This window comes from Ascochyta rabiei, chromosome 5 (genome assembly GCF_004011695.2).
Source record: "Ascochyta rabiei chromosome 5, complete sequence".
In the NCBI taxonomy this organism is placed as follows: Eukaryota; Fungi; Ascomycota; class Dothideomycetes; order Pleosporales; family Didymellaceae; genus Ascochyta; species Ascochyta rabiei.
In genome coordinates this window covers 1,221,233-1,247,997 of record NC_082409.1, presented here as the reverse complement: position 1 = coordinate 1,247,997, position 26,765 = coordinate 1,221,233, and the positions used below count along the sequence as shown (strand labels likewise).

The 26,765-nt window shown below is 58.5% G+C and overlaps 10 protein-coding genes across 10 annotated transcripts, besides 20 other annotated features; 5 read left to right on the top strand and 5 right to left on the bottom strand.

Moving 5' to 3' along the window:
• Window positions 1-330: 330 nt before the first annotated feature.
• EKO05_0003574 (Mitochondrial processing peptidase) lies at window positions 331-2,014 on the top strand (the record flags this gene model as incomplete). The annotated part of the gene is made up of 5 exons (XM_038938416.1): window positions 331-492; window positions 546-671; window positions 727-804; window positions 865-1,559; window positions 1,624-2,014. The coding sequence occupies 5 exons, from the start codon at window positions 331-333 to the stop codon at window positions 2,012-2,014; spliced, it is 1,452 nt and encodes a 483-aa protein (XP_038800702.1).
• Window positions 1,570-1,606: a tandem repeat.
• Window positions 2,015-3,030: 1,016 nt separating the features above from the next.
• Window positions 3,031-6,378, top strand: EKO05_0003573 (uncharacterized protein; the record flags this gene model as incomplete). The annotated part of the gene is made up of 6 exons (XM_038938268.1): window positions 3,031-3,948; window positions 3,998-4,407; window positions 4,455-4,627; window positions 4,679-4,713; window positions 4,761-5,010; window positions 5,084-6,378. 6 exons carry the CDS (start codon window positions 3,031-3,033, stop codon window positions 6,376-6,378), a joined length of 3,081 nt encoding a protein of 1,026 aa, XP_038800703.1.
• Window positions 5,527-5,544: a tandem repeat.
• Window positions 5,545-5,591: a tandem repeat.
• A 266-nt stretch (window positions 6,379-6,644) lies between the features above and the next one.
• Window positions 6,645-8,638, bottom strand: EKO05_0003572 (uncharacterized protein; the record flags this gene model as incomplete). Its single annotated transcript, XM_038938327.1, has 2 exons — window positions 6,645-8,542; window positions 8,596-8,638. The coding sequence occupies 2 exons, from the start codon at window positions 8,636-8,638 to the stop codon at window positions 6,645-6,647; spliced, it is 1,941 nt and encodes a 646-aa protein (XP_038800704.1).
• Window positions 6,932-6,984: a tandem repeat.
• Window positions 8,122-8,140: a tandem repeat.
• Window positions 8,389-8,429: a tandem repeat.
• Window positions 8,639-9,227: 589 nt separating the features above from the next.
• On the top strand, window positions 9,228-10,951 carry EKO05_0003571 (uncharacterized protein; the record flags this gene model as incomplete). The annotated part of the gene is made up of 2 exons (XM_038938249.2): window positions 9,228-10,215; window positions 10,263-10,951. 2 exons carry the CDS (start codon window positions 9,228-9,230, stop codon window positions 10,949-10,951), a joined length of 1,677 nt encoding a protein of 558 aa, XP_038800705.2.
• Window positions 10,911-10,961: a tandem repeat.
• Window positions 10,940-11,002: a tandem repeat.
• Window positions 11,003-11,316: 314 nt separating this feature from the next.
• Window positions 11,317-11,349: a tandem repeat.
• A 35-nt stretch (window positions 11,350-11,384) lies between these two features.
• Window positions 11,385-11,463: a tandem repeat.
• Window positions 11,464-11,606: 143 nt separating this feature from the next.
• Window positions 11,607-11,633: a tandem repeat.
• A 112-nt stretch (window positions 11,634-11,745) lies between these two features.
• Window positions 11,746-11,815: a tandem repeat.
• Window positions 11,816-12,006: 191 nt separating this feature from the next.
• Window positions 12,007-12,032: a tandem repeat.
• Window positions 12,033-12,331: 299 nt separating this feature from the next.
• Window positions 12,332-12,365: a tandem repeat.
• A 24-nt stretch (window positions 12,366-12,389) lies between these two features.
• Window positions 12,390-12,416: a tandem repeat.
• A 99-nt stretch (window positions 12,417-12,515) lies between these two features.
• Window positions 12,516-14,895, bottom strand: EKO05_0003570 (uncharacterized protein; the record flags this gene model as incomplete). The annotated part of the gene is made up of 5 exons (XM_038938323.1): window positions 12,516-12,905; window positions 12,956-13,905; window positions 13,963-14,126; window positions 14,236-14,396; window positions 14,452-14,895. The coding sequence occupies 5 exons, from the start codon at window positions 14,893-14,895 to the stop codon at window positions 12,516-12,518; spliced, it is 2,109 nt and encodes a 702-aa protein (XP_038800706.1).
• A 53-nt stretch (window positions 14,896-14,948) lies between these two features.
• Window positions 14,949-15,068: a tandem repeat.
• Window positions 15,069-15,154: 86 nt separating this feature from the next.
• Window positions 15,155-15,189: a tandem repeat.
• Window positions 15,190-15,269: 80 nt separating this feature from the next.
• Window positions 15,270-15,306: a tandem repeat.
• Window positions 15,307-16,391: 1,085 nt separating this feature from the next.
• Window positions 16,392-17,122, bottom strand: EKO05_0003569 (transport protein particle 22 kDa subunit; the record flags this gene model as incomplete). Its single annotated transcript, XM_038938315.1, has 4 exons — window positions 16,392-16,511; window positions 16,562-16,973; window positions 17,023-17,031; window positions 17,085-17,122. The coding sequence occupies 4 exons, from the start codon at window positions 17,120-17,122 to the stop codon at window positions 16,392-16,394; spliced, it is 579 nt and encodes a 192-aa protein (XP_038800707.1).
• A 186-nt stretch (window positions 17,123-17,308) lies between these two features.
• On the top strand, window positions 17,309-19,071 carry EKO05_0003568 (uncharacterized protein; the record flags this gene model as incomplete). The annotated part of the gene is made up of 5 exons (XM_059636193.1): window positions 17,309-17,773; window positions 17,868-17,994; window positions 18,046-18,305; window positions 18,356-18,851; window positions 19,019-19,071. 5 exons carry the CDS (start codon window positions 17,309-17,311, stop codon window positions 19,069-19,071), a joined length of 1,401 nt encoding a protein of 466 aa, XP_059492176.1.
• A 1,083-nt stretch (window positions 19,072-20,154) lies between these two features.
• EKO05_0003567 (uncharacterized protein) lies at window positions 20,155-21,461 on the top strand (the record flags this gene model as incomplete). Its single annotated transcript, XM_038938289.1, has 2 exons — window positions 20,155-20,755; window positions 20,806-21,461. 2 exons carry the CDS (start codon window positions 20,155-20,157, stop codon window positions 21,459-21,461), a joined length of 1,257 nt encoding a protein of 418 aa, XP_038800709.1.
• A 538-nt stretch (window positions 21,462-21,999) lies between these two features.
• Window positions 22,000-22,069: a tandem repeat.
• Window positions 22,070-22,082: 13 nt separating this feature from the next.
• Window positions 22,083-23,625, bottom strand: EKO05_0003566 (uncharacterized protein; the record flags this gene model as incomplete). The annotated part of the gene is made up of 2 exons (XM_038938489.2): window positions 22,083-22,393; window positions 22,452-23,625. The coding sequence occupies 2 exons, from the start codon at window positions 23,623-23,625 to the stop codon at window positions 22,083-22,085; spliced, it is 1,485 nt and encodes a 494-aa protein (XP_038800710.2).
• Window positions 23,347-23,393: a tandem repeat.
• A 1,470-nt stretch (window positions 23,626-25,095) lies between the features above and the next one.
• On the bottom strand, window positions 25,096-26,682 carry EKO05_0003565 (uncharacterized protein; the record flags this gene model as incomplete). Its single annotated transcript, XM_038938324.1, has 4 exons — window positions 25,096-25,241; window positions 25,295-25,603; window positions 25,652-26,333; window positions 26,380-26,682. 4 exons carry the CDS (start codon window positions 26,680-26,682, stop codon window positions 25,096-25,098), a joined length of 1,440 nt encoding a protein of 479 aa, XP_038800711.1.
• Window positions 26,683-26,765: the final 83 nt, after the last annotated feature.

Genomic DNA, 26,765 nt, shown 5'->3' with positions numbered 1-26,765 from the left:
GATGGGAGGAAAGCGCAGTATGTGTGCAGATGCTGTGGTGGACGATATCATTGAGTACATGGGGATCTCGTCGCTGACTACAAGATTCTGCAAGCCATGACGAACAAAGTCTTGATGGTTTTTTTGGCGCGTGGTAGTTTGCAAAGCTGGCAGGATCATGTCGAGGGTTCGTTTTATGTTGTCGTAGTGACTCGACCTATCAGCGTGCAGCTGAAAATCACTCACGTGTTTTGCGACGCCCCGACTTACTTTCCCGGCTCTCAATCTTCATCAACCACCTATCCCCCCTCCCCACATCCGCCATCCCCTCTCGCACAGCGAGCCGACGCAATGGCTTCCCGGCAGCTCGCACTGAACCTGCAGCGGAGCTTGCGCTCCCGCGCGGCTATCAACAGCGTCAAGTCCTCAAAGTCACCCTTGACAAGAGGCCTTGCAACACCCGTCACCTACGGCTCCAAGACGGAGAGCACCACGCTCAGCAACGGCTTCACGGTATGCGCGACGCTCTAGGAAACACCAGGACTGCAATTGACCCTTGCGCGCAGATTGCTACCGAGCACTCCCCATGGGCTCAGACATCGACCGTCGGCGTGTGGGTCGATGCTGGCTCCCGCGGCGAGACGGACAAGACCAACGGAACCGCTCACTTCCTCGAGCACCTTGCTTTCAAGGTACGGAGCGCACGGCTGGCAACGGATGGAAGCCGGGAGTTAACGATGGACGCAGGGCACCGAGAAGCGCACCCAGCAGCAGTTGGAGCTTGAGATTGAGAACATGGGCGGACACCTGAACGCCTACACTTCTGTACGTGCTGGAGGACATTGGCATCCGCACCGTGCACGGGATGGATACTGACGGACACAGCGCGAGAACACCGTCTACTATGCCAAGGCCTTCAACAACGACGTGCCCGCCGCCGTCGACATCCTCTCCGACATCCTCCAAAACTCGAAGCTCGAGAACGCCGCCATCGAGCGCGAGCGCGACGTCATCCTCCGCGAGCAGGAGGAGGTCGACAAGCAGCTTGAGGAGGTTGTCTTCGACCACCTGCACGCCACCGCCTACCAGGGCCAGCCGCTCGGACGCACCATCCTCGGCCCCCGCGAGAACATCGAGAGCATTCAGCGCTCCGACCTCGAGAACTACATCAAGACCAACTACACCGCCGACCGCATGGTCCTCGTTGGTGCTGGCGGCGTCCCCCACCAGCAGCTCGTCGAGCTCGCCGAGAAGCACTTCGCCAACCTCCCCGCCGAGCCCCAGGATTACTCCAACAAGATCGTCGCCGCCGAGCAGAAGCAGAAGCCCGAATTCATCGGCTCCGAGGTCAGGCTCCGAGACGACACCATGGGCAGCGCCAACATCGCCATTGCCGTCGAGGGTGTCAGCTGGAGCGACCCCGACTACTTCACTGCGCTCGTCACCCAGGCCATCGTTGGCAACTGGGACCGCTCCATGGGCAACTCGGCATACCTCGGCAGCAAGCTCAGCGCTTTCGTCTCGCAGAACAACCTGGCGAACAGCTTCATGTCCTTCTCCACATCGTACTCGGACACTGGGTAAGTCTAGACGCCGCACGCGCACGCACACGCACGCGCACGCGCACCTGCTAACCCTTCCTAGTCTGTGGGGTATCTACCTGACCTCCAACAACGTCACCCAGCTCGACGACCTCGTCCACTTCACCCTCCGCGAGTGGTCCCGCTTGTCGATGAACGTCTCCTCTGCCGAGGTCGAGCGCGCCAAGGCTCAGCTCAAGGCCTCGATTCTCCTCGCCCTCGACGGCACAACCGCCGTTGCCGAGGACATTGGTCGCCAGATCATCACCACCGGCCGCAGGTTATCGCCCGAGGAGGTCGAGCGCGTCGTTGGCCGCATCACCGAGAAGGACGTCATGGCTTTTGCCCAGAAGAAGCTCTGGGACCGCGACATTGCCATCTCTGCCGTTGGTCAGATCGAGGGTCTCCTGGACTACAACCGTATCCGTGGCGACATGAGCAGGATGCTGTCGTAAATTGGGGATGTAGAATAGAGAAGAGAGTTGAGCGTTGAGGCGGCAACTGTATTTTGTGTACACTTAGCTGAATCTGATCAAGAAAGATTTCCTACTTCAGTCTTCGCGAGATTCTTTGAGGGACTGTGTACATAGTGGAGCTGCCAATGCACAATGTGTTCGTTTCCCACCACTCGACCTGTGTTTCCCAAGCATTTTGACTCTCTCAACCCGCTTTTCGAGCAAGACCATTGCACCACATTAATTTGAGAACAGTGGCTACGTCATAGGGAGAGAAGGAGATAAGTTTGGTAGATGACTGAATCTGATTTTGCCATGTTGGTAGTGTCCAAGCGCCGTTGCACGGCAGATCGTTTGCTTACACGTTACACGTTTTTCACCGGAACAATGGCGAAGGACTCAGCCTCGGGAACAACTCACCAGCCTTTGTGCAAACACTTCGAGCCTTCCAGCCTGTCCTTGACCGTTTGGAACGTTTTGCCTTGTATGATCTGATGCTTATTGGTCGATGATGCAATATTCTTAGCTCAGCCTACTATCGTTGCCCTATCGATAGTGAGCAGAGTGCATGTCGCGTCCGGCTTCATTCACTCAACACCTAACGACTCACATAATGTCTTGCGGCTAGAAGAACGCACCGGCTATCTCCAGGCACCCACCTGAGTTTCTCACGTCCCGTATCGTTCGCTCGTTAATGTCCAGGCCCGGCACATCAAGCCTGTTGCCATCCGGTGGTCGCGGCAACCTCAAGGCTCTTTCTTTACCCTTCACCCTCCTGCCCTGAACGGCGCAGTAGCCTGAACGTGCAAACACGTTGCAGCTCACTCTCCCCACATATCGTAGTTTCGTCACTTCACCTTTCACCACTGCCTTTCCCGCGTCCATACACCCATTTTCCTTGCCGCGTTACAAGCTCAACCGACAATCGCCAATATCTACTGCCCCTCGGCCAGCCTCAACGACTGACCGAATTTCTCGCCACTACTACCCGAGCTGAGAGCTCTTCAGCCGTGACCATGGCAGCCGGCTGGGTATCAGCTCAGCAGCTGCAGGATAACATCAACCTCATTGAGGACCTTCTCCAGCAGAATGGGCCGGACTACGCCGATCGCCCGTTCTACGAGCAAATGTTGGGTGATCAGTACGAAGAGCTCGAAAGTGCCCAGCTTGGTCAGGCCACTACAGCAACTCGACTGCCCGGTACATATGTGGACCACGTTCCTACTCGTCCTGTTCAGACAGCATCGCCTGCCTCATCGTCTGGCGCATCTCGAAAGCGAAGCTTGGGGCACAACGCAAATTACCCCGATTCAAAGCGCCCAAGCATGAACCCCAGCCCCATGGCTCCAAGCACGCCAAATTCAGTAAAATCTGGATCTACTTGTTACCGCGCAGTAACGGCCGGCCTTGGTCGAGAGCAAGAACTGCCCTTTGCACCGAGCCGGCCTGTTCATTCGAGCGTAATTGACCTGACGCAATCCAATCCCCCTACGCCAGATCCTTTCCCAGAGCTTAACAATGCATTCATACCAGACGTGCCTCAGCCCGTTGACGCCTTTAGACAGGGGTTCATGCCCGAACAGGAGTTGGCGCAGTTTCTGATGGCTCCGACTCCTGCAGGCACAAGCTATGCTTTGCGGCAACTCCCGCCTGTTGAGCAGCCCGGACCAGCTCACCCTGCCTACTCGGCTTATCAGGCCCCAGAAGTACCCTTGTACATTGGTAACAGCGGCAGGCCATGGGCTCCCAGCGACAACGAAGACGAGTATGGAATACCGCTCACGGTTGATGAGGCTCAAGCCGTAGAAAATCTGCTCGGCAACGTTTCAGCGCACGATGCTGAAGATGCACCAGAGCGCCGTGAGCAGACGCCTCGTATCATGTGCTCTCAGCTCAAGGAGTACCAGAAGATCGGGCTTACCTGGCTCATCAAGGTACGTATTTAGTCCAGGCTTCGAGATGAATGGCTTACACTATCTTAAGATGGAGACCGGTACCAACAAAGGTGGTATTCTAGCTGATGGTATGGGCCTGGGCAAGACTGTACAAGCAATTTCCCTCATCTGTGCTCGGCCATCGGGCGATCCACTGCGCAAGACCACTCTCATCATTGCCCCTGTTGCCCTCATGCGGCAGTGGGAGAAAGAGATTGCACGTCACGTCCATGATCGATACCAACTCAAGGTCTACATCTACCACGGCAACGGCAAAAATGCCGACTTCGCTAAGCTCCGCACGTATGATGTGGTCTTGACGACATTCGGCACGTTGACGTCCGAATTTCGGCAGAAGGAGACTCGAAAGGAGTCTACGAAGCATTTGGAGGAACAGAGGACGGGTGTCCAACGCAAGGCTAAAGAGAAGTTGGCCCTGTTGGGCCATGAATGCATGTGGTGAGTGGTGTATAGCTGCCATTGTAGCATGTTACTCACAAACACAGGTACCGCGTCATTATTGATGAAGCACAATGCATCAAGAACAGGCAGACGATTGGCTCAAAGGCGGCTCACGACTTGATGGCAATGCACCGTCTAGTCATGACAGGAACGCCAATGATGAACTCGATCGACGAGTTGTTTCCTCTTATTCGCTTCCTTCAAATTCCTCCCTACAGTAGGTGGCTGTTCCCATCCTGTGTATGACAGATATTGATGAATTGCGCAGATGACTGGAGCAGGTTCAATCAAGAATTCGGCAAGGTGAGTTTGCTGACGGTCAATGTAGAGAACCATATTGACATCTCCAGCCACTGCGAAATAACCACGCCGATACTAGAAAGCGAGCCATGCAGCGCGTACAAGTCCTGCTAAAGTCACTGATGCTGCGACGCCAGAAGGACTCTCTTGTTGATGGCCAGATCGTGTGCAAGCTCCCGCCGAAGCACCTCTCGAAAGAGCCTGTGGAGTTCAGTGATGAGGAGATGGAGATCTACAAAGCTCTCGAGACCAAGTCTCAGGTCCAGCTCAACAAATATCTTGAGAAGGGTACACTGTCAGGTATGTGCAGTTGACGAGATCTGGACGTCCATCTGTGGGTGCATTTGAATTGGAGCTAATGTCATGTCTGCAGCTAACTATGCCAACGTCCTTGTCCTATTGCTGCGTCTCCGCCAAGCATGCTGCCACCCTCATCTCATCAAAGATCTCAGCCAGCCTGCCACCGAGCATATCGCAGAAGAGGACCTCCTGAGCCGTGCTCAGGCTCTAGCCGAAGACGTGGTCAACAGGCTGAAGGTTGCTGAGAGCTTTGAGTGCCCGATCTGTTTTGAAGCAGACCTCAACCCCACGATCATCGTGCCTTGCGGTCATACCGTGTGTGGGGAGTGCGTGCAGAAACTAGTCGACCCGCACCGTGCTATCAGGGATGGACACGAGAATGCCGGCGGAGCCAAATGTCCACATTGCCGCGGAGAGCTCAAGGCCGCCATGATCACCGACTTCAAGCACTTTTGCAAGGTCCATGCTCGGGAAAAGCTCGATCCGGCTGAGCGAGCTGGCTCAGAGGAGGTTGCAGACGATGGTTCTGACTCGGACGACGATGACGACGAAGCCGAAGAAGAGGACGATGATGTTGACGAGAATGGCGATCTTGCTGGCTTTGTCGTGTCCGATGGGGAAGAGTCCGAATACGAGGCTGGGGAGTCCGACCACGCAGAAGCTGACGAAGTTGTTGAGCCCGTTTCGAAGACCAAGTCGAAGAAGAAGCGCAACAAGGGCAAGGGCAAGGCGAAAGCTAGGCCCAAGGTTACTCTCGCGCAGCTGAAGAAGGAGTCCCTCCGTAGCAAGGCCGCCAAGCAGAAGTACCTCCGTCGCTTGAGAAAGACGTGGATCACGTCTGCCAAGATCGAGAAAACGATGGAGCTGTTGAGCGACATTGCGGCCAAGGACCCCACGGAGAAGGTTCTGATCTTCAGCCAGTTCACCTCGCTCCTCGATCTTCTCGAAGTGCCGATGTACGAGAGGAGATTGAGGTATCAGCGCTACGACGGCAGCATGTCGATGGGCGACCGAGCTGATGCCGTTGAGAGGTTCATGGACAGCCCTGACGAGAGAATCATGCTCTTGTCGCTCAAAGCCGGTAACGCTGGGCTCAACCTCGCAAAGGCCTCCCAGGTGATTCTTTTGGATCCCTTCTGGAACCCTTATGTCGAGGAGCAGGCTATCGACCGCGCCCACCGCATGCCCCAGCCTAGGGAAGTTACGGTCCACCGTGTCTTGGTCCCTGAGACTGTCGAGGATCGCATCTGCGAGATCCAAGACAAGAAGCGCGAGATGATCGATACCGCTCTGGACGAGAAGAGCAGCAAGAGTCTCACGCGGCTGGATGCGCGGGAACTCCGGTTCCTCTTCGGCATGGGCCGCTGATGGCTCGAGCACGTGAGCACGCAATGACGCGTTTTTGCTGGCCAGCGATTTGGAGCCTCGTTTTTCTACTTTACTTACGGCGTTCGCATCTACGGCTGAGAGTGTTTTGGCGTCTTGATACCCGATCTGCACAGATCACAAGGACAGGGCCACGTGGTGTTTAGCCTATGCGCCCGCTCTGTAGAGATGGAAACATGTTGATATCCAATCCTTTTACACGTGTGAAGTTGTCACGATTGGGTTTTGGGAATCACCTAGATGACACCCTACAGTCCATAACCCCTCAACCAGCGCAGCTCCCTCGCCTGTTGCTCCAGCGCCCTCCGCATGTTGAGACTATACTCTCTCTCCCTCGATCTGTCCGGGGTGTCTGCCTGGTGCTCCAGCGCGTCCTCGAAGGTGTCCGCGTCGCAGAGGTCGGCGCGGCCGAAATGCGCTAGCCCGAGTCGCCCGTCGCCGGTCCAGAGGAGGAGGTTCTGCGTCCCGAGGGCGGGTGGGGAGGGGTGGGGAGGGGAGATGGTCGGGGAGATGGTGGGGAGGATGCGCTGCACCATGTCGCCTGTGCCTGTGTCTGTGCCTGTGCCTGGGGCTGTCCCCGATGCCGTGGAGGAAGGATGGCGGGGCTGGGTGATACGGCGGCCATCTTCTTTCTTGGTAGCATGAGAAGCATCGTTGATGTTCAATGCCCGCACAGGCGTCCTCGCGTCGCGCTCCACCCACTTTAGATTCCCCTCGCCGTCGCTGAACACGATCCGCGTCCCGTGCGCGGCGACGGCGAGCAGCTTCGACGACGAGGCCGTCTGTCGGTTCTGGTAGTGTGCGCGTGTGTTGCGCGTTGTGCGCGCGTCGGCGCTGTTGATGGCGTAGGTCGGCGAGGGGGAGAGCGAGTACAGCTCTAGACTTCCCTTGCCTTTGTACGCGCCGGCGGCGACGAGCGTCATGCCGGGTGTTTGGCGCGCGGAGAGGAGCAGGCCGGGGGAGGCGTGAGGGGCGCCGAGGCGCAGGTTGTGCGGGATGAAGGGGTGCGGGATCACGGTCAGGCTGGATGTGCGGGCGCCTGAGTGGACGGTCCCGCGCAGGCGTGGGAAGAAGCGGCGGTCGAAGTGTAGGAGGGAGGTGAAGCGCCCCGAGACCCAGATGTTGCCGTTGCCGTCGCCGAGGGTGGGGGGGAGGTGGGCGATGGAGAGGGGGCCGGGCTGCGTGAGGGAGACGTGGTCGCCGAAGTCGCCACAGGCAAGGCGGGAGAAGGAGGAGGTGGGGGGTGTGTTGAGGAGCTCGAGGCGCGAGGAGGGGGGTGCGGGTTTGCGGGTGTCGTGCAGGTGCAGTGTCCAGTTTGTGCCCACAGTCAGTGGCGTCGAGTGGTGTGCCTCGCTGAGGGCGGTGATGGGGAAGGGGTAGGGCGTGCGCGAGACGATCTGGAGCGTGGTGAGGTCGACTTGGTTGAGCGTGTTCTGGACTGCGAAGAAGGCGTTGTGGCGGGTGCTGTCGATGCTGACACACTCGACGGCCCCCGTGTCGGTCATGATGGCCTGGGTCTGCGCGAGGCGCGTGTGGCGGCCCAGGTCGGGGCCTCGGTCGGACAGCAGGCCTGCGTCGGACTGGGCAACGAGCGTGCCCAAGGTGCTGCTCTGCGCGCTGGCGTCCCAGATCTTGATGCTGCCGTCGTCCAGCGGGGCCACGAGCTTGGAGGCCAGGCCGTCGGCGTCGAACAGCAGCCCTGCGCCCGTGGCTTCTCTCCGAGCCTCGTCGTCGTCGTCGTGTCCGGCGTGCTGGAACCAGCTGATGTGCGCGGGCGCATGGCGCTGCACAAACTCCTCGTACCAGTTCACCTTCTCCTGCAGGCCACTGGGATCCCAGTAGTCCAGCAGCGCAGCGCTTCTCTTGTCGCGGTCCCCGGTCAGCTGCGCCTCGGCGCCTGGGGCGTGGGGGTTGTGCGCGGCCATGTCGAACGTGTCCGCCAGGCTGTTGGCGGCTTCGATCAGCTCTGCCACGCGCGGATCCGGCTCAGCGGGCGGCGAGGGGACGGTGGTCTCGAGGCGGCGGCGGCGGCGCTCCGTGTACGAATGCGAGAAGCATAGCTGCTTCCACAGCTTGTTGTCGCGGCCGAGGTTGAGGAACTGGCGCGACACGTGTTGCAGGCTCACGAGCTCCGGGGGCTCGAGGACTGGGGGCTGGTTAGCAGCGTGTGGGCGCTGTCGATAGCTGGGCTGGGCGCACAGGCGATGATCTGGAGAAGGAGCTCGTCGGGCAGGTGTCGCATGTTGTGGGGCGATGGGCGAGTGTCGAGCGCTCACGGCGGTTTGCCATCTTGACGGTCGTCCCAGCGCTCCATAGCTCCGAGGCCGAGGGCGACGACATGCGGGAGCTGCATGACTCGCGTGCACTGTCCCACCTCACCCTCCCACCTCACCGTCTTGACGTGTCTGGCCTGACGTCAACACACACCCACCTACCAGCAGACGCAGACGCTGCCATTCTGGAATACCCAATACAGCCCAACATCCTTTGGCGCGCCCATGTCAAAGCGCTCAGACAAATCCTCGCCAGCGCCATCCCTTTCTTTCTCCATCGCCACGCATGTTTCGTCTTCGATTGTTGCGCTGCATCAGCACTGCGCAAGCGCCTCCATGCCTTTGTCCATGAACAAGCCCCATCCCTCCCAGACTGTCGTTGCCTCTGATGCCAACCTGGTACCTGCAGAACAACGATGAAGCCGCCGTGTATGCCATGCGCCGACGAACAAAGCAGCGCATCCCATAGGCTATCGTCGCTGTCTTCTTGTGTCGTTGTGCCTCTCTTCAAACCACTGCAACACACACTTCTGTGCAGTCTGACCAAGACGACCCGCAATGGAGTACATCAATAGCAGCGTCCGCAAGCTGGCCACCCTCTTCTCTTCCCCCCCTCCTGCCACCGTCCTTGGCAAGAGGAAGGCCGCCCGTGGTGAAGACGTAGAGGGCGCTATATTCCAAAGCCATGGGGGATGCACGGCATCAAACTCCCCAGCCGGCACTTCCAGCAAGCGGCGCCAAGCTGATCTCCTGCATTCTCACAGTGCAACCGGGGAAGACGACTTCAGGCACACTCGCAAGCCCTCTGCTCTGACCACTCGTGCTGAAGTCGCCACGCAGAACGCAGAGAGGGCTATACGCAAAGCGCGCGAGTCCATGGGGAAGGCGACAGAGCCAGCAGTTCAGTCAGACGAGCAGGAGATTCAGGATGAGCTGGAAGAAAGCGACCGAAAGAGACGGCCTGCCCACAAGAAGAAGTGGCAAGCAGCTGGTCATGGAGAGGGTCTACCAAGTCTACTCCGTGACCTTGGCCCAGCTCCAAGCACACCGACGTCAAACTCCTCTCTCTGGCACGGGTTGACAGCCAAGGAGAAGTGGTCCACCAAACCGAACCGCCGCGCACGCGAGTTCCTCGAAGAGCATGGCCACGACGCTGCTGCGATGCTCGAAGATCTCCAGGAGCCAGCCTATGTCTGCCGCGACACGGAAATCCGCGACGGACTGAGGAAGATGACCAACGAGATGGAAGGCTTTGCCAAGGAGCACTTCAGCTTCACAGTCAACGACCACTCCCTCCTGCGTCCGGCCCTGGAGCGTATGGAGAGAGAGACGGTGAAGATCATCGGATCCGTTGCGTCTGACGGTCCTGCTGGCGCAAGCGGCTGGGAAGACCTGTTTCTCGCGCCCGACAAGCGCCAGGCTCTCGTGTGCGCAATCATGGGAAACGTGCTCATTGAACAAGTCTTCCAGCACATGTTCTTCGGCGGCACCGAAGCCCAGATCCAACAAGTCGCCGCCATACAGTACGAACACCGACACGAAGACGGTAAGCTTCAACCCCCACAACACATCTCACTCATGCTGACCTGACAGGCTTCGACCGCAATGCACTCCACGCGGCCAAGATTCGCGCATTCCTCACACCCACCTCGACCAAAGGAGAAGCACCCATCACCCCCTCCCTACACCTCCCCACTAACTTCACCGCTCACACCGCCCACATCTCCGCCGCCCTACACACGCACCTCCTCCCCCTCCTCGCCCTGACCCGAACCCAAACCAACCTGCTCCCTGCCCTACACACCCTAGTCACCACCGCCGCCCTGCTATCCCTCCACATGCACCTCGACCCCCACACCGCCTACCACTTCGCCCCCGTCTTCAAAGACCAACCCTTCTCGTCCACGGAGGTGACATGCCCCAGCGCCGCCGAACAAGCGCGGCGTGGCACTCGTCCGGATGAAGACCATCGGCCTCTGCCAGGCGACGAGGCGCTCGTGCAGATTGCGTTGCTGCCGGGCGTTGTTGCGTACCGGCGTGGGGGGTGGGAAACAACGGAGTCTACCACCACTGCGCCCGAACACAACGACAATCACATCGGGGTCCGCGCGCGCCGGTTGACGGGGGCCTGGGTGTACGGTCGCTGGGGACGCCGGCGGGCGTGGGTGGATGGGAAGCCGGCGGAGGACGAGGCTGTGCATGGTGGGCGGTGGGAGGGCGATTTTGTCGAGTTTTCCCCTGGGGTGCTGGGGGTTGGGGATCCGGCGCTCAGGGAGGGGTGAGGGGTGATGGTAGGAGGTGTAGGGGACGGGGGAGGTGGAGACGTAGGAGGTGTAGGAGATGGCGCACAAGGCAAATCCAGTACCGTGTAACAAGGAAGTCAAAGCAGACCACCGCTCACTGTTTCTTCTCCGTACCAACATCCACAACCCCATCTCTCCAACACACCTCCACCGAGCTGCATTCCACCAACCCAAACCCACAACCCCGTCGAGGGGGCGTGGATGGTTCTCGAGGAACCTGGCGCCGCGAGCAAGACTGAACGGATCAGATCAAATCGAGCAGCCTGACCTGGGATGTATGTGTGAGTAGTGTACACGGCACGTGAATTGCACAAGGTGAGCAATGACAGTGGAGGACTTGAATTGAGTGTAAGAGTGTAAGAGTGTAAGCGTGTAAGCGTGCAGAGAACCAAAGAAGCAACGAACCAAGCTCAACAGAAAACCCGAAAACCGAAACCGAAAATCGAAAACAGAAAACAGAAAACAGAAAACAGAAAACCGAAAACTGAAAATAGCAGCAACAGCCCACTTCAAACGCCAGTCCGAGTAAACGCCAGCGATCCCTTGATATCCAGATCGAGCGGAATGGCAATTTCCAAAGCCCGATGCGATGCGCACGCGACTTGGAACGCGATAGGGAAGGAGGCGGGGTTCCAAAAAACGAAAAAAAAAGAAAAAAAAAGAGGGTGCCAAACTCAAAACAAAGGCGATGGCGATGGCGATGGCGAGCGGAGAGCTGGGACGGAACACTGTTACTACACCTGTGACTGCGGCGAGGACCACGGCAGCCACAGCAGCTACGACAGCTACGACAGCTACGACAGCTACGACAGCTACGACAGCTACGACAGCTACGACAGCTACAACGACGACACCCAACGGCGACACCCAACAGCGAGGACCACGAGACAAACACGTGAAGAAGCAACAAAGAAAAAGGCGTCAACGGCCCACATCCCGCCTTCATGTCCACATCCCCGCGGCGTGGCGCGTAGCCAATACCAGTTTGGATATTCGAGTCCGCACAAAAGCCGTCATGTAGTGTAGTGTAGTGTAAAGCAAAGCAAAGCAAAGCAAAGCAGCGCACCCAAACGAAGACGAGAGTGGTGGAGAGCGATGGAGACGAAGAAACCAGGTAAAATAGAATAGAATAGAATAATGGTATGGGTATAAAGAGTTTTGAGGTAGTGGTAGTGGTAGTGGCAGTGCAGCTGCGATCCAAGCGTGCCATGGATGGATGGATGGATGGCGAATCAAGACAAGGAGAACCAAACCGAGACAAGTCGTGCTGTGTCTATCCAAGTGCGAAGAGCGGGCCGGGGGAATGCTTCCATGCGCGCGTGATAAAACGGCAGCAGTGTAGGCGAGTCATCGGCTGCCGCACACCATAGCACAGCACAGCACCACACAGCACTACGCAGTACCACCTGCCCCTGTTGAGAGAGATGGAGAGAGAGAAAGAGAGTATCCAACAATTCGTGCGAGTGGATGCAAGGCAGCTCCGTTGCCATATACAAGGGCCAGGGATCAGGTCGAGACCAACGAATGAATCAACGCATCGACACTATATACCGTCGCCGGCTTCAACGCCATTAGTAAAGTCATCGAAGCCGACCAGGCTGCCGAAGCCGCCGTTGTCCTCGCCCGTGTGGAGGAAGGAGTCGAAGTCGAAGTTCTCGAGCGCCGCGTCGCCGTCGCCAAAGTTGAGGCCAATGTCGAAGCTGTTGTCCGAGATGTCTCCAAACGGAGCGTCGCTACCCATGGGCTGCTGCGGCTGAGCAGGAGGCTGCGCCTGCGGGGGCTGCTGCGGGGCCTGCTGCGGCTGGCCATTGGGGTTGAAGGATTTCGCGTGCATCGGCGTGATGGGTGTCGAGGGTGTCGGTGTGGGCGCTTCCTCGCCGGCCGAAGCTGCTGGTGTCGTACCTGCGTTTGGCCCTTTCTTTGGTGCGGGCTTCTAGAATCAATATCAATGCTGCTCAAGCGTAAGGGAGCGCACCAAATTACCTTGTTCTCTTTGGTCCCCTTCTTCTTGGGAGCTGCCTTGTTCCCCTGGTTCGGTGTTGGTGGAGCCTGGTTCGACATGGCGGGAGACGCCTCCGGTCTTTGCTCGTTCGAAGGCGCGGGAGGCGGTGGCATCTGGCTCCGCTGCTGGGGGCCACCTACCATGGGACCGCCCATCATCTGCGGTGGTTGGGGCATGCCGGGCTGCGGAGGACCACCACGCCACTGGCCGTTCATCTGGTTGTTGCGCATGGCTTCCATTTGCTGCTGCGACATCTGCTGGCCATTGAAGCTGACCACGGGGTGCGAGCTCGGGGGCCGCATCATAGGGTTGTTCGGCATCTGTGGGTAGAACTGCGGTGGCATGCCTGGAGGTGCTAGCGTGGGATCGGGGAAGTTCATGTTGGGTGCAGGCGAGCCGCGCTGCTGTTGCATGACGCCTTCAGGCATGGGCGAGCCGGGCAGGCCTTGCTGGCCCAGCTTTGGAGTGCGGCCCTTCATGTCTGTTGGGTTCGGCGACGGCCCAGCTCGGCTTCCTGAAGGCGACATGGCGGGTGCAAACTGGCCTACAGCGCCCTGTTGGTGGGGCCCCGACATGTTGTCCTGCTCTTGGCGTGCCATGAGTAAGCGCTTCTTGTTCTGCTGCTCCAGCAGCATGAGCTGCATCTGGTAGTCCTGCAGAGCATGGCTGCCCTGCTGTGGCTGACCGGGCTGTTGTGGCGGCATGCCGGGGCGAGGCTGGTTGCCAGCAAACATGATTTCCTGGCCGTCCAGGCCCGGGTTCATGGGCGAGCCCTGGGTCATAGCCTGAGGGGAGGCAGTGTTATTCAGTGCTACTCTGTGTTGTTGGGCCAGGCTTTGGGCGTATACCTCGATGTTCTTCTGCTGGGCATTGTTGGCCGGCTGTCCGAACTCATTGAAGGGAGCGTTGGGCATGTTGTTGTTCATGGCACCTGTGTCGCGCGCGAGTTAGCGGTTGCGGTCGAACGTGGCCACGGAGCACGACTTACCGTCGACGCGGGGCCGCTTGCTCGGCGAGGGAGCGTTGTCGTTGGGGCTGGGCGACTGGGGGCGCTGGCCGTTCATGTCCATCTGCGAGCCGTCGCGCTGCATCTGGGCGGCCATCATGTTGGGCTTGTTCATCTGGCCCATGTTGGCCATGGGGTTGCCGTTGCTGGCGAGGTGTTAGCAGGCGTGGTGTGGGAGAGCAGTAGAAGAGGGAGAAAGAAAAATCAAAAAAATCTAAAAAAAAATCTGTACAAGACAAGGCAGGGCAGTCGTACGGGCGGTTGTTCTGGAGCGCGGCGCGCTTGAGGTCGTTGGGTGCAACGCCGTTGGGCAAGTTGGCGCGCATCATGTTGCCGACGTTCTGGTACTGGGCGTTCATGGGGTTGTTCATCATCATGCGCTGGTTGCGCTGCTCGTTCTGCATTTGGGTGAGGGCCTGGGGGCAGGTTAGCAGGGCGCGGCGCAGCATCAGACCGTGCGCGGACGCTTACCCGGGTGTGTGCAATGTACTGGGCGCCCTTGGAGGGCATGCCGCCGCGGTCCTTTGTGGCCTGGTAGATGTCCCAGAACTGGACCCACCAGTCGAGCAGGAACGAGTTGTCGGCCATCTGGTTCTTGGGCAGCAGCGGGTGCGGCAGGTCGGCGCCGGCGTCGTCGTCCATGGCGTCGATGCCGTTGGGCTTGTTGCCGGGGCTGGGCTTCTGGGGCGGGGAGATGGACATCTTCATGTCGCAGTCGACCATGGCGCGCGCCAGGCGGTTGTGATTGTTGCGCTTGAAGTAGTCGTAGATGTACGTGTTGAGCTGCTCGCGCGGGTCCATGACGGGGCGCGGCGGCGGCGGGGGGCCGGGCATACCCATGTTGGCCATGACGGGCGTGCCGTTGACGGGGCCGCCGTTGGCGTTCATGGCCATCTGCATCTGCTGGTTCTGCATCGCGACGCGGGTCAGAGGGGGCCGGCTGCGTCACGGCAGGCGGGATGCGCGCCGTGGGGGGTGCTGGTGGTGGCGCTGATGGTACGGCTGGTGGTGGTGGTGGTGGTGAGGCTGGCGGTGATGAGGCTGGCGATGGCGGCGCTGGTGCTGATACTGATGCTGGGGTTGGCGGTAGCAATAGACGCGGCCGTCGTCGTGTGCCGTGTGTCGTGTGGATCCCCCGGTGCTGCAGGCGGGCGTGGTGCTACGGGCGCATGAAGCGGCGGCGCGGGTGGTTGCTGGCGGCGGGGGCGGGAGGGCGAGTGCCGGGTGCTGGTCAGCGGGCGCCGTGCAGAGAATGCGCAGTCGACGACAGATTCCGCAGACGGACGGGCAGGGTCGAGGGTCGAGGGTCGAGGTCGAGGGTCGAGGATGTCGAGGATGCGCTGCGATGGGCGGCCGGCGGAGGTGCGGTGTCGTTAGCGTGCGACGACGAGCGAGGGCTGCGCTGCCACGACGAGTGACGAGCGAGCAATCGGAAGGAGGCCGGCGACAACACAGGTCCACGACCACAATTCAGATCCTGCAGGTGGCGCGATGGAGCGCGTGACGATGGACAGGCGGGATGCGATCGCGGTGCGCAATTGATCTGATCTCGCCTGGGGCAGCCGTAAGGAGACATTACTCATTTCATTCATTGCCAAGCCTCAGCACGTGCGATTCTCCCAACCACTTGCACTTGAAACTTGGCCGCGACTCCGCGCGCTGCCAGCATCGCACTCGCAGCATGGCACGCGCGAATCACACGCCTGTCTTGCACGCTGACACCCAGCCTGGGCACAGCCAAAGCGCTCTGCAACTCACTGGGCCTCGGTCACCAGGGGCCTGAGGCATGGTGGGGGTCGGCGCGCGGAGCCGACTGCCCTCTTGCACCAGCCTCAGGACTGAACGCGTCATGGCTGCTGGACGCTGTGGACGCTACGGAGGTACATGGCTGGCTGGTGTGGCTACGGACAGGCAAACTGGCATCTTCTCACGGCCACATGGCGAGAATGGTTACACCAACGAACACGGTGCCATGCCGGCGACACTAGTCGTCCAAGAACCTTTGGTGGCACCCATCGTCAGAATCTTCAGTGCAGTCGTGCAGTGCGGGTAGGGAATGGCGCGAGGCTGTTTCTTTGGCTGCACGCGGCTCTATCTACGAGGTCGACACGAGAAGCGCAAGCTGACAGTCCCGTCCTGCACGTCGGACTGCCTCTCTGCTGTCACCTCAAGCTGTGTAGAGACTGCGTGCGGTCGACGGCTCTCCCTGCGGGCTGCATGTGCTGGTGTGGTGCCTCCTCTTGGACGGCACAACAGCACGTCTCTCTGGGCGCTGGGCGCTGGGCGCCACCTCTTCTGCCGCCGTCCATGGCCCTGTTTCTGTGCTCCATAGGCGGCACAGGTCGCCCGCTCGAGACACGAGCGTAGATGCCCGGTTTGGGTACGTGTTCGCCTGCGTGCAAGCTTCCGCCCTACTCGTCGTCGGGCGGCATCTCGTCGTCCATGTAGCGGACCAAGGAGACGCGCATCTCCGTGGTGTCGTTGCCACGGAGGAGGTCGCTGATGAAGTGTGCATCGACCTGCATGTGAACCTGTGCCTGCGTTAGCACCCATGGCTCGTCGTCGCCGCGGTGCTGCCTACCATCTCCAGTGCACCACGCAGCACGCCGACCAGTATGTTGGAGAACCACAGCTCGTCCTGCGCGCGGCCGTCGTCGGGCAGCTCGACAAAGTCGGCCAGGGGGTTCTCGTCGAAGACCAAGGAAAACTGCTTGTTGTCGCTGGACCAGTTCGTGATGGTGGGCGTGATGTTGAGGAAGATCTTGAAGCCGACCTTTGCGATCATCTCGGCCACCTCGCGGAAGTTGGTGCAGGTGGGCGCGCTCGACTTGGCCAGGAAGTCCTCGATCAGGCGTATGCCGATGTTGTAGCCCATCTTCTCCAGCTGCTTGTTGACGTCGGGGTAGTTGTACTCGTAGTCCTTGCACAGCTGGGCCACGATGGTGCCGTAGGTGAGGGTGACGAGCTCGGCGCTGACCTTGTCGACCCGCGTCCTGCGACGGTCAGAGGCTGTCGAGCCTGGGCGGACGGCGGGAGACTTACTTCCAGACTCTGGCGGGCGTTAGCACATGTCACATGGCCACGGCTGGACGTCTGGCGCTCACTCCTCGCCCAAGCGGGCTGCCTTGGTGGAAGAGGCCATTTTCCTGGCGTGCTGGTGCGATGACCTGGCACGGAGAGCCTGGCGGACGGTCGAGTGTGGGGCAAGCTTGGATCCACGGACGTCGAGGTGGTGGAAGGGTGGGGCAAGCTTGGATCTACGGGCGTCGAGGTGGTGGAAGGGGGGAGCGCCTACCGCCGAGAGCTGAGTGATCAAGTCCGCGGGTGGATGGCTCGCGAGAACTTCGGACGTTGGAAGAAAGAGCTCCCAAGCGCAAGACATATCGCAGCACCCACACGCACCCACCCACGCACCCACGCCCAAGACACATCGCAGCACCCACGCACGCACCCAAGCCCAAGACACATCGCAGCACCCACCCACGCACCCAAGCCCAAGACACATCGCAGCACCCACGCACGCACCCAAGCCCAAGACACATCGCAGCACCCACCCACGCACCCAAGCCCAAGACACATCGCAGCACCCACGCACGCACCCAAGCCCAAGACACATCGCAGCACCCTCGCACGCGGGCACACGCCGTCCGCCATGTCCCAATCGAAGCGCCCTGCAAACGACGCGTTCGGCTCCAACCAGCTGGTCAAGCGCGCAAAGTCGGACGCGAACCTCGACAGCACCGCCGTTGCCCTATCGAGCGCTACCGGGCAGAATGGCGCACTCATACCAGCGGTACGTCCACGTCCACGGCGAGGCGAGGCGAGGCGGCGCGCTGGGACAAGTCGCCCACCCGCAGAAGAGGGACCTGGGCTGACTCGCGCTACAGGGACCGCGAGGCGGCGCGCTTCAGTCGCCTGTCATGGAGTTGACCGGCCACTCGGGCGAGGTGTTTGCTGCACGGTTCGATCCCACCGGACAGCACATAGCCTCCGCCTCCATGGACCGTTCCATATGTCGGTTTTGTCTTGGGAGCGCCGGCGAGAAGGCCTGCTAACGCGACACAGTGCTCTGGCGCAGCGCTGGCGAATGCGACAACTACGGCATCCTCACGGGACACAAGCAGGCCGTGCTGGATCTGCACTGGTCGCGCGACTCCAAGGTGCTGTTCTCCGCTTCCGCAGACATGCACCTGGCCAGCTGGGACGTGGAGACGGGCGAGAGGATACGCAGACATCCCGGCCACGAAGAGGTCATCAATTGCATGGACGTCAGCAAGCGCGGCGAGGAGATGCTCGTCAGTGGCTCCGACGACGGCTACATGGGCGTAAGTGCGCCGGCGCACACCACCCACGACACTGCTGACGCAAAGCGTAGATCTGGGACACCAGGACCAAAGACGCCGTGACCTTTATCCCAACCGACTTCCCGATCACGGCGATATGCTTGGCCGAGGCCGGAAACGAGCTGTTCACGGGAGGAATCGACAACGACATCAAGGTCTGGGATCTGCGAAAGCAAGCCGTCACGTACACACTCATCGGTCACGCAGACACCGTCACCTCCCTGCAACTCTCGCCCGACAACCAGACACTCTTGTCAAACGCACACGACTCCACCGTCAGGACATGGGACGTGAGACCGTTTGCGCCCGCCGATCGCCGCATCCTGACCTTTGACGGAGCACCCACCGGCCAAGAGCGCAACCTGCTCAAAGCAAGCTGGGATGCAAAGGGCGACAAGATCGCAGCCGGCAGCGGAGACCAGAGCGTAGCCATTTGGGAGTCGCGGACAGGCAAGCTTCTGAATAAGCTTCCCGGCCATCGAGGTGCCGTCAACGATGTGCGCTTCCACCCGCTCGGTGAACCACTAGGTAAGTCTCGGAACCTCTCCTTGCCACGCCTCCTCCAAGTTTTCCCTCCCTCGTTCCAGCACATCCCGTGGAGACTACTCCGCTGGGCAGGAGAATTTCACCGCATCCGCGTTTCAACGCTCTCGACCGCTACGGCTCAAAACACGAGGCTGACTTGGCAACTGTAGTGGTCTCCGCGTCCTCGGATCGCACGCTCATGGTCGGTGAGCTAGGAAGGTGAGGATGTGGAGTGTGAAGCACTTGGCTACCGACTCTGGAGTAAAAGAACCGCTTGACGCGTGGGGAAAGGACCGAGGGGGTCGAGCCGAGCATCACCTGCCCCGTGTGCACGTCACGGAGGCGTTGTTTACCTTGACATTGGATACGCCAGTGTGACGCTGGGCGGATGTGAGGTCTCGCTCTCGCTCTCGTTGAAGCTGCAAGGACAGTGAGAGCGCCGAGGAACGACGAAATAGAGCTGCAGTGCAACGACAACAACGCGGCTGCCAGATTATCAACACAAGAACAACGAAACGATGAGGTTGTTTATGTATGCTATTCTTTGGTTCACGCTGTGCCACTGCACTGGCGACTTTGCTGGCGACTGTTTACAAAACATGAGGGGCTGTGGAATGATTGGTTGTGAGGCGTCGACTTTTTTTTTGTTCGACACACCGCCAGCCAACCACCACAGGTAAGCGCAACATGGTATCAATCCACTGGCAACAACAAAGCCAAAAATGGCAGTTCTGACACAGCCGTGTGCGCCAACGGGTCTGTGGCTTGGCGTAGCTCTCCTGTCGTGAAGAGGCGTTTCACCGCGACGATCCTGATACGCCGCCGGTCGCAGAAACGCCTGGCGTTCAATGCTCCCTCGACCTCGAGCGTCCTTGCTGCAGGGTGTAGACCCTCGGTGTCACTTGGGCTCTCCCTCCACATGCTATACTCTCTTTCCCTTAACTCTCACTTACTGGTAGCCGTGCTGTTGTTTCGCTTCTCTCCATCTCGTACCTTCGTTTCGCTCCTGGAGGACTTGTCAAGGTACAGCCAACGGTTCCACCTTGCGATATGCAAGGCTTTCTATGACCTTGAGCGGGCTCCAGTCATACTTCTCTTCTCGACATTTCACCCCTGTCACCCTTCCCTTCCACAAGAGTGTTCCTGCATAGCCAGTAGTACCAAGCACTCATTTACCATTGGACGACGTCACGATAAACAACAGACGTGTTCGAGCAGGGCGACGCGTCTGATATAAGGAACCCACAAAAACAAACATCCAGACTTGTACCTGAAGACCCCACAAACCTCAGCAACACAGCACAAGATGTTTCGATCGTCGATATCTATATTCGGCATCAGGACCCCACGACCAGAGCAAGACGTGGAAAACTCGCCGGCACCACCGTCCCAATCTCGCTTTGCTCGCTTCTCCACCAATGCGAGAACAATAGTGGGTTCTTCCGTCTACTCGCAGTCGCCAGGTCCCTCGAGATGGAAGTCGCCGAAGATGCCTTCGATGGGCTTCGCTCGCCGTCCAACATCAGCCGACCTCGACACTGTAATCGATGAGTCCAACGGATCAAACTCAGCACTTGCCTCACACTCAGCTGCGTCCTACGTAGGCGCAATCTCGCAAGAACAGATCCGGACGCCTGAACAGACCTACAACCGCCACCCAGCAGATGTGCCACTGCCCCACCAAGATCCATTCGTCGACTCTGAGGTCCAGCAGCTAGCCGATGAGGTCAATGGACCACGACGACACCGTCGGCGCAAGAGGAGAAAGCAGCACCGTAGCGACCACTGGAAGCGCAAGCGGAGCGACCGAGGAAAGCTGATGCCGTTTGTCCGCGGCACAGCAGCACGCGGAAAACTCATGGCTTGCATCATCTCAGGCACCTTTCTCCTCAGTGTCCTGACAATCTGTATGTCTCCAAAACCAACTTCCCTTGGCTTCACACTGATACAAATCCAGATCTTGCCATCGCCCTCACGAACAAAGACGTTGGCCAGGAGATCCACGTTCTATTTATCCTGCTCCTCCTCAGCATAACAATCTTCTTCTGTCACTCCCTGATCCGGCTCTGTATGCTGCTCCTCAATCCACCCTACGAGGTCGAGCGGCAAGCAGTACCCAACCTCACCGCACCCGAGGGCTTCCAGCCCATCGTTCCCATTCCTGTGCGTCTGGGCCGCGATGACGAACTCGACTCGGACAACGACATGGCAGATCTCGAAGCAGGCGATCCCGAAAAGGAGGTCCTGCCCCCTCCACCCCCAGCCTACGGGCTGTGGAGGAGCAGTGTGCGTGTCGATCCAAATTTGCTGCACTGGCAGCGCGTCGAAGAGAACAGAGCACAGTCAGCCATCTCCATGCCCAGCAGTCGAGACGGGGGCGTTGTGGCTGCCTCGACGCACGACTCTGCTACTGATGTGCCAGCCGAGGGCCCTCGGCCACCAAGCTACGTCTCCGAGGACGGCGTGAGCTACATCACCGAGGCAGCACCACGCAGCGTAGCGCCCGCACAGGACGCTCCTGCTCCCAGCGGCGTGCACCCGGCCTGGCGCAGCAGCTACGTGATGAGTGAGATCCGGCCGGGCGAGGTACCTGCGTCCATGGGCCGACGGTGATGGGTAGCTCTAGCGTGCATTTCCGTTTCAGCGTCGAGTATCCAACTGTATCTATTCTGTACTCTCTCCCTCTTTCCGTTCAAGCGATGGCGTTCCACGGCACGGAAACGGAGCGAATTCATGATGTCATCGGCACTCCCCTGTTTCACACCCTGTGGCCGCCGCGTGTCTGGGGTATGTGGAGACAGGGGGGTCGTCGCATTAGCGGCATTATTGCATGAACGAGGTATTATACATCTAATTTAGGACGACGATGACTTGGCGCGCTTTTGCGTTCCGCTGGACGGACGGGAAGTTGCGTCTATCAAATACTACCTGTTTTATACCCTTGTCATGCATGCGCTCGTGGGAGATTCCACAAAGAAGGTGGATTGCGGAGAACAGTGAGGTATGAAGTCGCATTATCAATTAATTGTTCGCAGAGTCGTGCGAGAACGCGGAAATCATCCACCACCCGCACGCGCGCGTGTTGTGTTTGTCTCATCTCATCTTCATCGTATCATCCCAATCATAACCGTACTCCATACCCATACCCATTATCATCATCGTCATCATCTTCATCATCATCATCATCATCATCATCATCATCATCATCATCATCATCATCACGAAGCATACCCGTCACACGCGCTCCATCCCATTGCCCTCAAGCCCCACCTTCTCCTTGACCATCTCGTCCTTATCGTCGTCATCCTGTCCCGGGTTCGCGACTTCGTACTCCAGCATCTTGATGAACTTGTAGAAGACGACGGCGATGATGGCGCCCAGGCCCGGGCCGACCCAGTAGATCCAGTGCTCGACGTCGAAGACGCCGGTCACGACGCAGGGGCCGAAGCTGCGCGCGGGGTTCAGCGAGCCGCCGGTGTAGTAGACGCCGACGAGCTCGGCGATGAAGAGGGCGAGGCCGATGCCGACGGGGGCTATGAACGTCGCTGTTGGTGCGGTCAGTGATGTGGAGAGGAGCGCAAAGGAGATCCGAGGCAGACATACCCTTGTGCTTTTCCTTGGCCAGCATGAAGATGGTAAACACCAGCTCCGCGGTGAGGACTGCCTCGATGAAGACGCCGCGCACCAACCCCGTGCCGGAACTCAGCGTCGTGCGCACGTTGAATCCAGTCGGGAACATGACGCTGACGAGGAAGCTGCTGAAGATGCTCCCCCCGAGCTGCGCAATCAGCAGCAGACTCGCGCGAATCGGACTGATGGCCCGACTCAGCAGCATCGCAAAGGTAACCGCAGGATTGAACAGCCCGCCGCTGATGCGGAAGAAGATCCACACATTGACCATCAAGCTGAACCCAAACACGACGGCGATGTAGAGGAGGACTGTGGGCGAGAACCCCGTTGCTTCGCCCGTGGTCGTGTTGCTGTCCGATGACGCCGCGGAGCCGATGTTGGCTACCTGCGTCCCGGCAAAGGCAAAGAACAGAAACATGGTCGTGCCCACGAGCTCGCCCACAAAGGCAACGAAGTGGTTCTTGGCATTCGAGTTCATCCACATGATCCACGGGAGCCGCATGACCTCGGTAGTGCTGGGGGGGCTGCGCAGCGGCGGTCTGCGCCCGCCGCCAGAGGCTGCGGCGTACAGGCGGCGCCGCGGCGTCACTTCCCGGTCGGAGTCGTAGTCCACATGGATTCGCTTGCTGTTGGGGGAGTCGTCTTCGGAGAAGCGCGACGTCGGGTGCGCGTCGAGTGAGCTGCGGCCGGGGACGGGGCCGTAGCGGTCAAAGGCGACGGGGGGCCGGCGGTGCTGGCGGTTGGGACGCCGGCGGTAGGCGCGTGGGTCGTCGTCTTCGTCTGAGTAGTCTTCGACGAAGGCGGTTCTTTGGCGGGGGATTGCTGAGCGGCTTTCGCTGTGCTTGCTGCGCTTCTCGTAGGTGCGCCGGTAGTAGTCGCGGTCGTCGTCGGCGGCGCGCTCGTCGTAGCCGTGTCCGGGGGGCCCGTAGGCGTTGGGGTCCGAGTAGCCGCGGATTCTCTTGATGGCGGTGCTCTGTCTTGGTGGTGCCGGTGCTGTGGTGATGCCAAAGGCGTCCGTGGAGTCCATGGGAGACATGGGAGCGATGCTGGTGTCAATGTGTGCTTGGTGCGGTTGCATGGGTAGTTGGAGAAGCTGTTTCCGGGACTCTCGGGAGCTGTAGTGACGGGGCATAGACGGAGACTCCATTATGGTACCGTCTTGGAGTGTTTGGCCGTAATAATGTGGGAGGGTGCTTGATTCAGCCATGTATCCGGAAGGGAAGTGCGTGATATGGACCGAGGTGCTAAAAGACGTCTCAAGAGGTGTGGATCCTTCGGTACAGCTAGGAGTGGAAGTGATGATTAAGAGGCGAATATGGAATAATACTTAGCGAATTGATCACTTCAAGATGGGTTGAACATCCAGGGAAGGAAACCTTTGAATTGTTCTGTGACCTGCTGGCCTGGGGATTATGCAAACATGATATAGCCAACAGCTGGGGGGGTAATTCAAGACCCTGAGTAAGTCCGCTACCGTTCCTTGTCGTCCCCATCTTGGCTCTAATTCGTGTCAATGGAGTCTTTTGCTCACTGCTGATGCCGCGATTCGTCGATTCGAGCAGTCACGGGGATTGCTGCCCAGGTTTGCGCACATCGCGGTCAAAGCGAAGATGATATGACGTCTATCAGGGTCTGGAGGTTGGGTACAGATGAAAGCTGAGGTCGATCCGCATGGTATATGCTGCGGCAAAAGCAAGCAGAACCCGGGTGTTGCATTTGAAAAGGTGAGACTGGAAAGGGCCGAGATATGCGAAGATGAAAACCCAGCACGGGCGGACCTAAGCGCGATAGTGCCTTGGAAGTTAAGCGTGAGGGTTGCAAGGTTTTCGCTTGTAACCGATTGACGTCCAGGATCGACAGTGCTCAGACGGCGCTAAGCGATGGTGTTCAACGTGGTTCGAATGGGTGTATCCCTGTAGCGGTGTCACGGAAAGCCCTAGTGCCTGTCACTGAGCAAAAGTAAAACGGCCACTCGTGCAAGAACCAAAAGCATATTCTTCCAATGGGTCGACAATGACGATGGTGGGGTTGCAAGTCGTTCGTATCCACGTAACCCACACTTTGAACCTGTCAGTCTGTAGCTCCGTAAGCATCCGGAGAAGCGACGCGTGGGAATCCACAACACTATTATCCACGCACAACACGCAGGAAGTTGAGTGGGAGTAGAAATTCGTACAGCCATTTTAGTTGATCTGCAACGACTGGTTGCATCTCGAGTGCTGAATCGCTGATGGCTTCGAGACTGTGGACGAGTAAGATGAGCCGTTGAGCTAAGCCCGACGACAGGAGTACGGGGCAGTTTCAATTTCCACCACAGTCGAGATGGCCGAGGAAGCATCTGCGAGAAACCTTCTGGCACATTGCAGAGCTTCAAGATGAGCATCGAGGCAAGGCCATAGCAGCAGTTCTCTTCGGTCACTGCCTTGGGTCTGAGAGATACAGTACCAAGCCTCAAGGTGCTTCCCACTGCTTTAATAACGCTGCGACTGAGCCAAACGGTTCTGTCTGCATGTCGTCATGGCCGTTTCTAACACGAGTCGCTTGCAAGGATACTGTCGTTCGATACTGACGAAATTCAACGCATTGAGTGCAATCTCTCAACGTGCTCTGGATGCTCTTAAACCTTCTCGACAGTGTGACCGAGGTGATAATTTTGGTCCAAATCTTGCTCCTTAGTCACAACCGTTGTGGAGATGGTTTCCATCTCCCTTTTCTTCTCAGTACGGACGTGTTGCCATACAAGCAATGCTGTCCATGCAGCCACTGATGGTGGTTAGTTTGGGTACTCATTTACTCGCAGTTGAGTGTGAACTTACTTGCGATTGACACTGCAATCATGGCCCACATTCCCCGTGTGAAGTAAGGCGCGAAGTTTGCACCATAGAAGACGATTGACCACCATGCGTTTATGGCGTTCGAACCCATGTTCATCGAGGCTATAACTACAGCGCGCAAGCTATCTTCCTCGTAGCGAAGCACATCGTTGGCCCACGCAAAGAAGGTCGCTTGACACGCGTAGACACTGCCAGCCCAGTAGTACATTGCAAAATGGATGGTGGTGTTCTCCGGATACGCTAGGATTAGTGCACTTGTGATGACGCCGGTCAAGCCAATCCAATATCCGACTGTGATCCTGTCAGCGGTTGCCTGAGGGCGAAACGACGACTACTTACCAAGGTAACGCTTGCCGCCCATGAAGTCTGTCAGTGTTGCCCAGAAGAGCGTCGATACGATACCAACCGCGGGAATGCCGGTCGGATAGTTATTCAACTGCGTGACAGTGTATTTTTTAGTCGGGTGCGACTTCATGTACAAAGACAAGAGCGCATTAGTGCTAAAAGACTCGGTCTCTCCAGCGAGGATCCAGAGAATGACGAAGAAGTACCAGTACCAGGTCGAGAAGCAATGCTTCAAGAAAGTCCAAGAAATCGGCGTACGTTCTGAAACTTCTGGAACGCGCGAAATCGCGAGAGCCTTCTCTTCGGCACTGAAGTATGGAGCTCTCGTATTCCTAGGAGTATCCGGGAAAAGGAAGAAGCCATAAAGAGCGACAGGCAGCGTGATAATTCCATCGATAACGAAGAGCCATCTCCATCCAGACAAGCCGTTCAGTCCGTCCATACTTGAGTGAATGCCTGTCTGAATGAAGCCACCAATCATGGTGCCAGCGAGCCCAGACGCCGTGAAAATGCCTGAACGCTTACCCAGCTCTTTCCCGGTGTACCACGATCCTAGAATGTAATGCGTTCCCACAAAAGTCGATGCCTCGAACATGGCTTGGAAGAAGCGAATGACCATTATGTGTTGAGGTTTCTGAGCTGCAGCTGTCACCATCGTCAATCCAGCCCATGCCACCTAGACAAGTCAGTGCCAAACGCTGCGTTTTCGGAACGGTACTCACCATGCATGCGGGGAAAAAGTATCTTGGCTTGACGTAGTACAGTGCAATGTTGCAAGGGACTTGAGCGACCGTGTAGCCTACAGTGAAGACGGTGTTGATCTGGTTGAGTTGATTTCCTTTAAAGTGGAGCTCCTCCCTCATGCCAGAGACGTATGCGTTGTTCAGATTGGTTCGATCGAGGTAGTTCAGAAAGTACATGAGGCAACAGAAGGTAAGGATAAAGAAGTCAAGCTTCTGGACCAGCTTGCGTTCTCCGGGCGCATTGTGATCACCTCGAAGGTACTGTATGAAGCTGTTTGCCATGCTGCTGGTGCTCCACGGTCGGCTAGCGACTGTTCAAAATCCGGTTGAAGAAGCTCGTAAACCGGTGGATAGTGCTTGAGCAA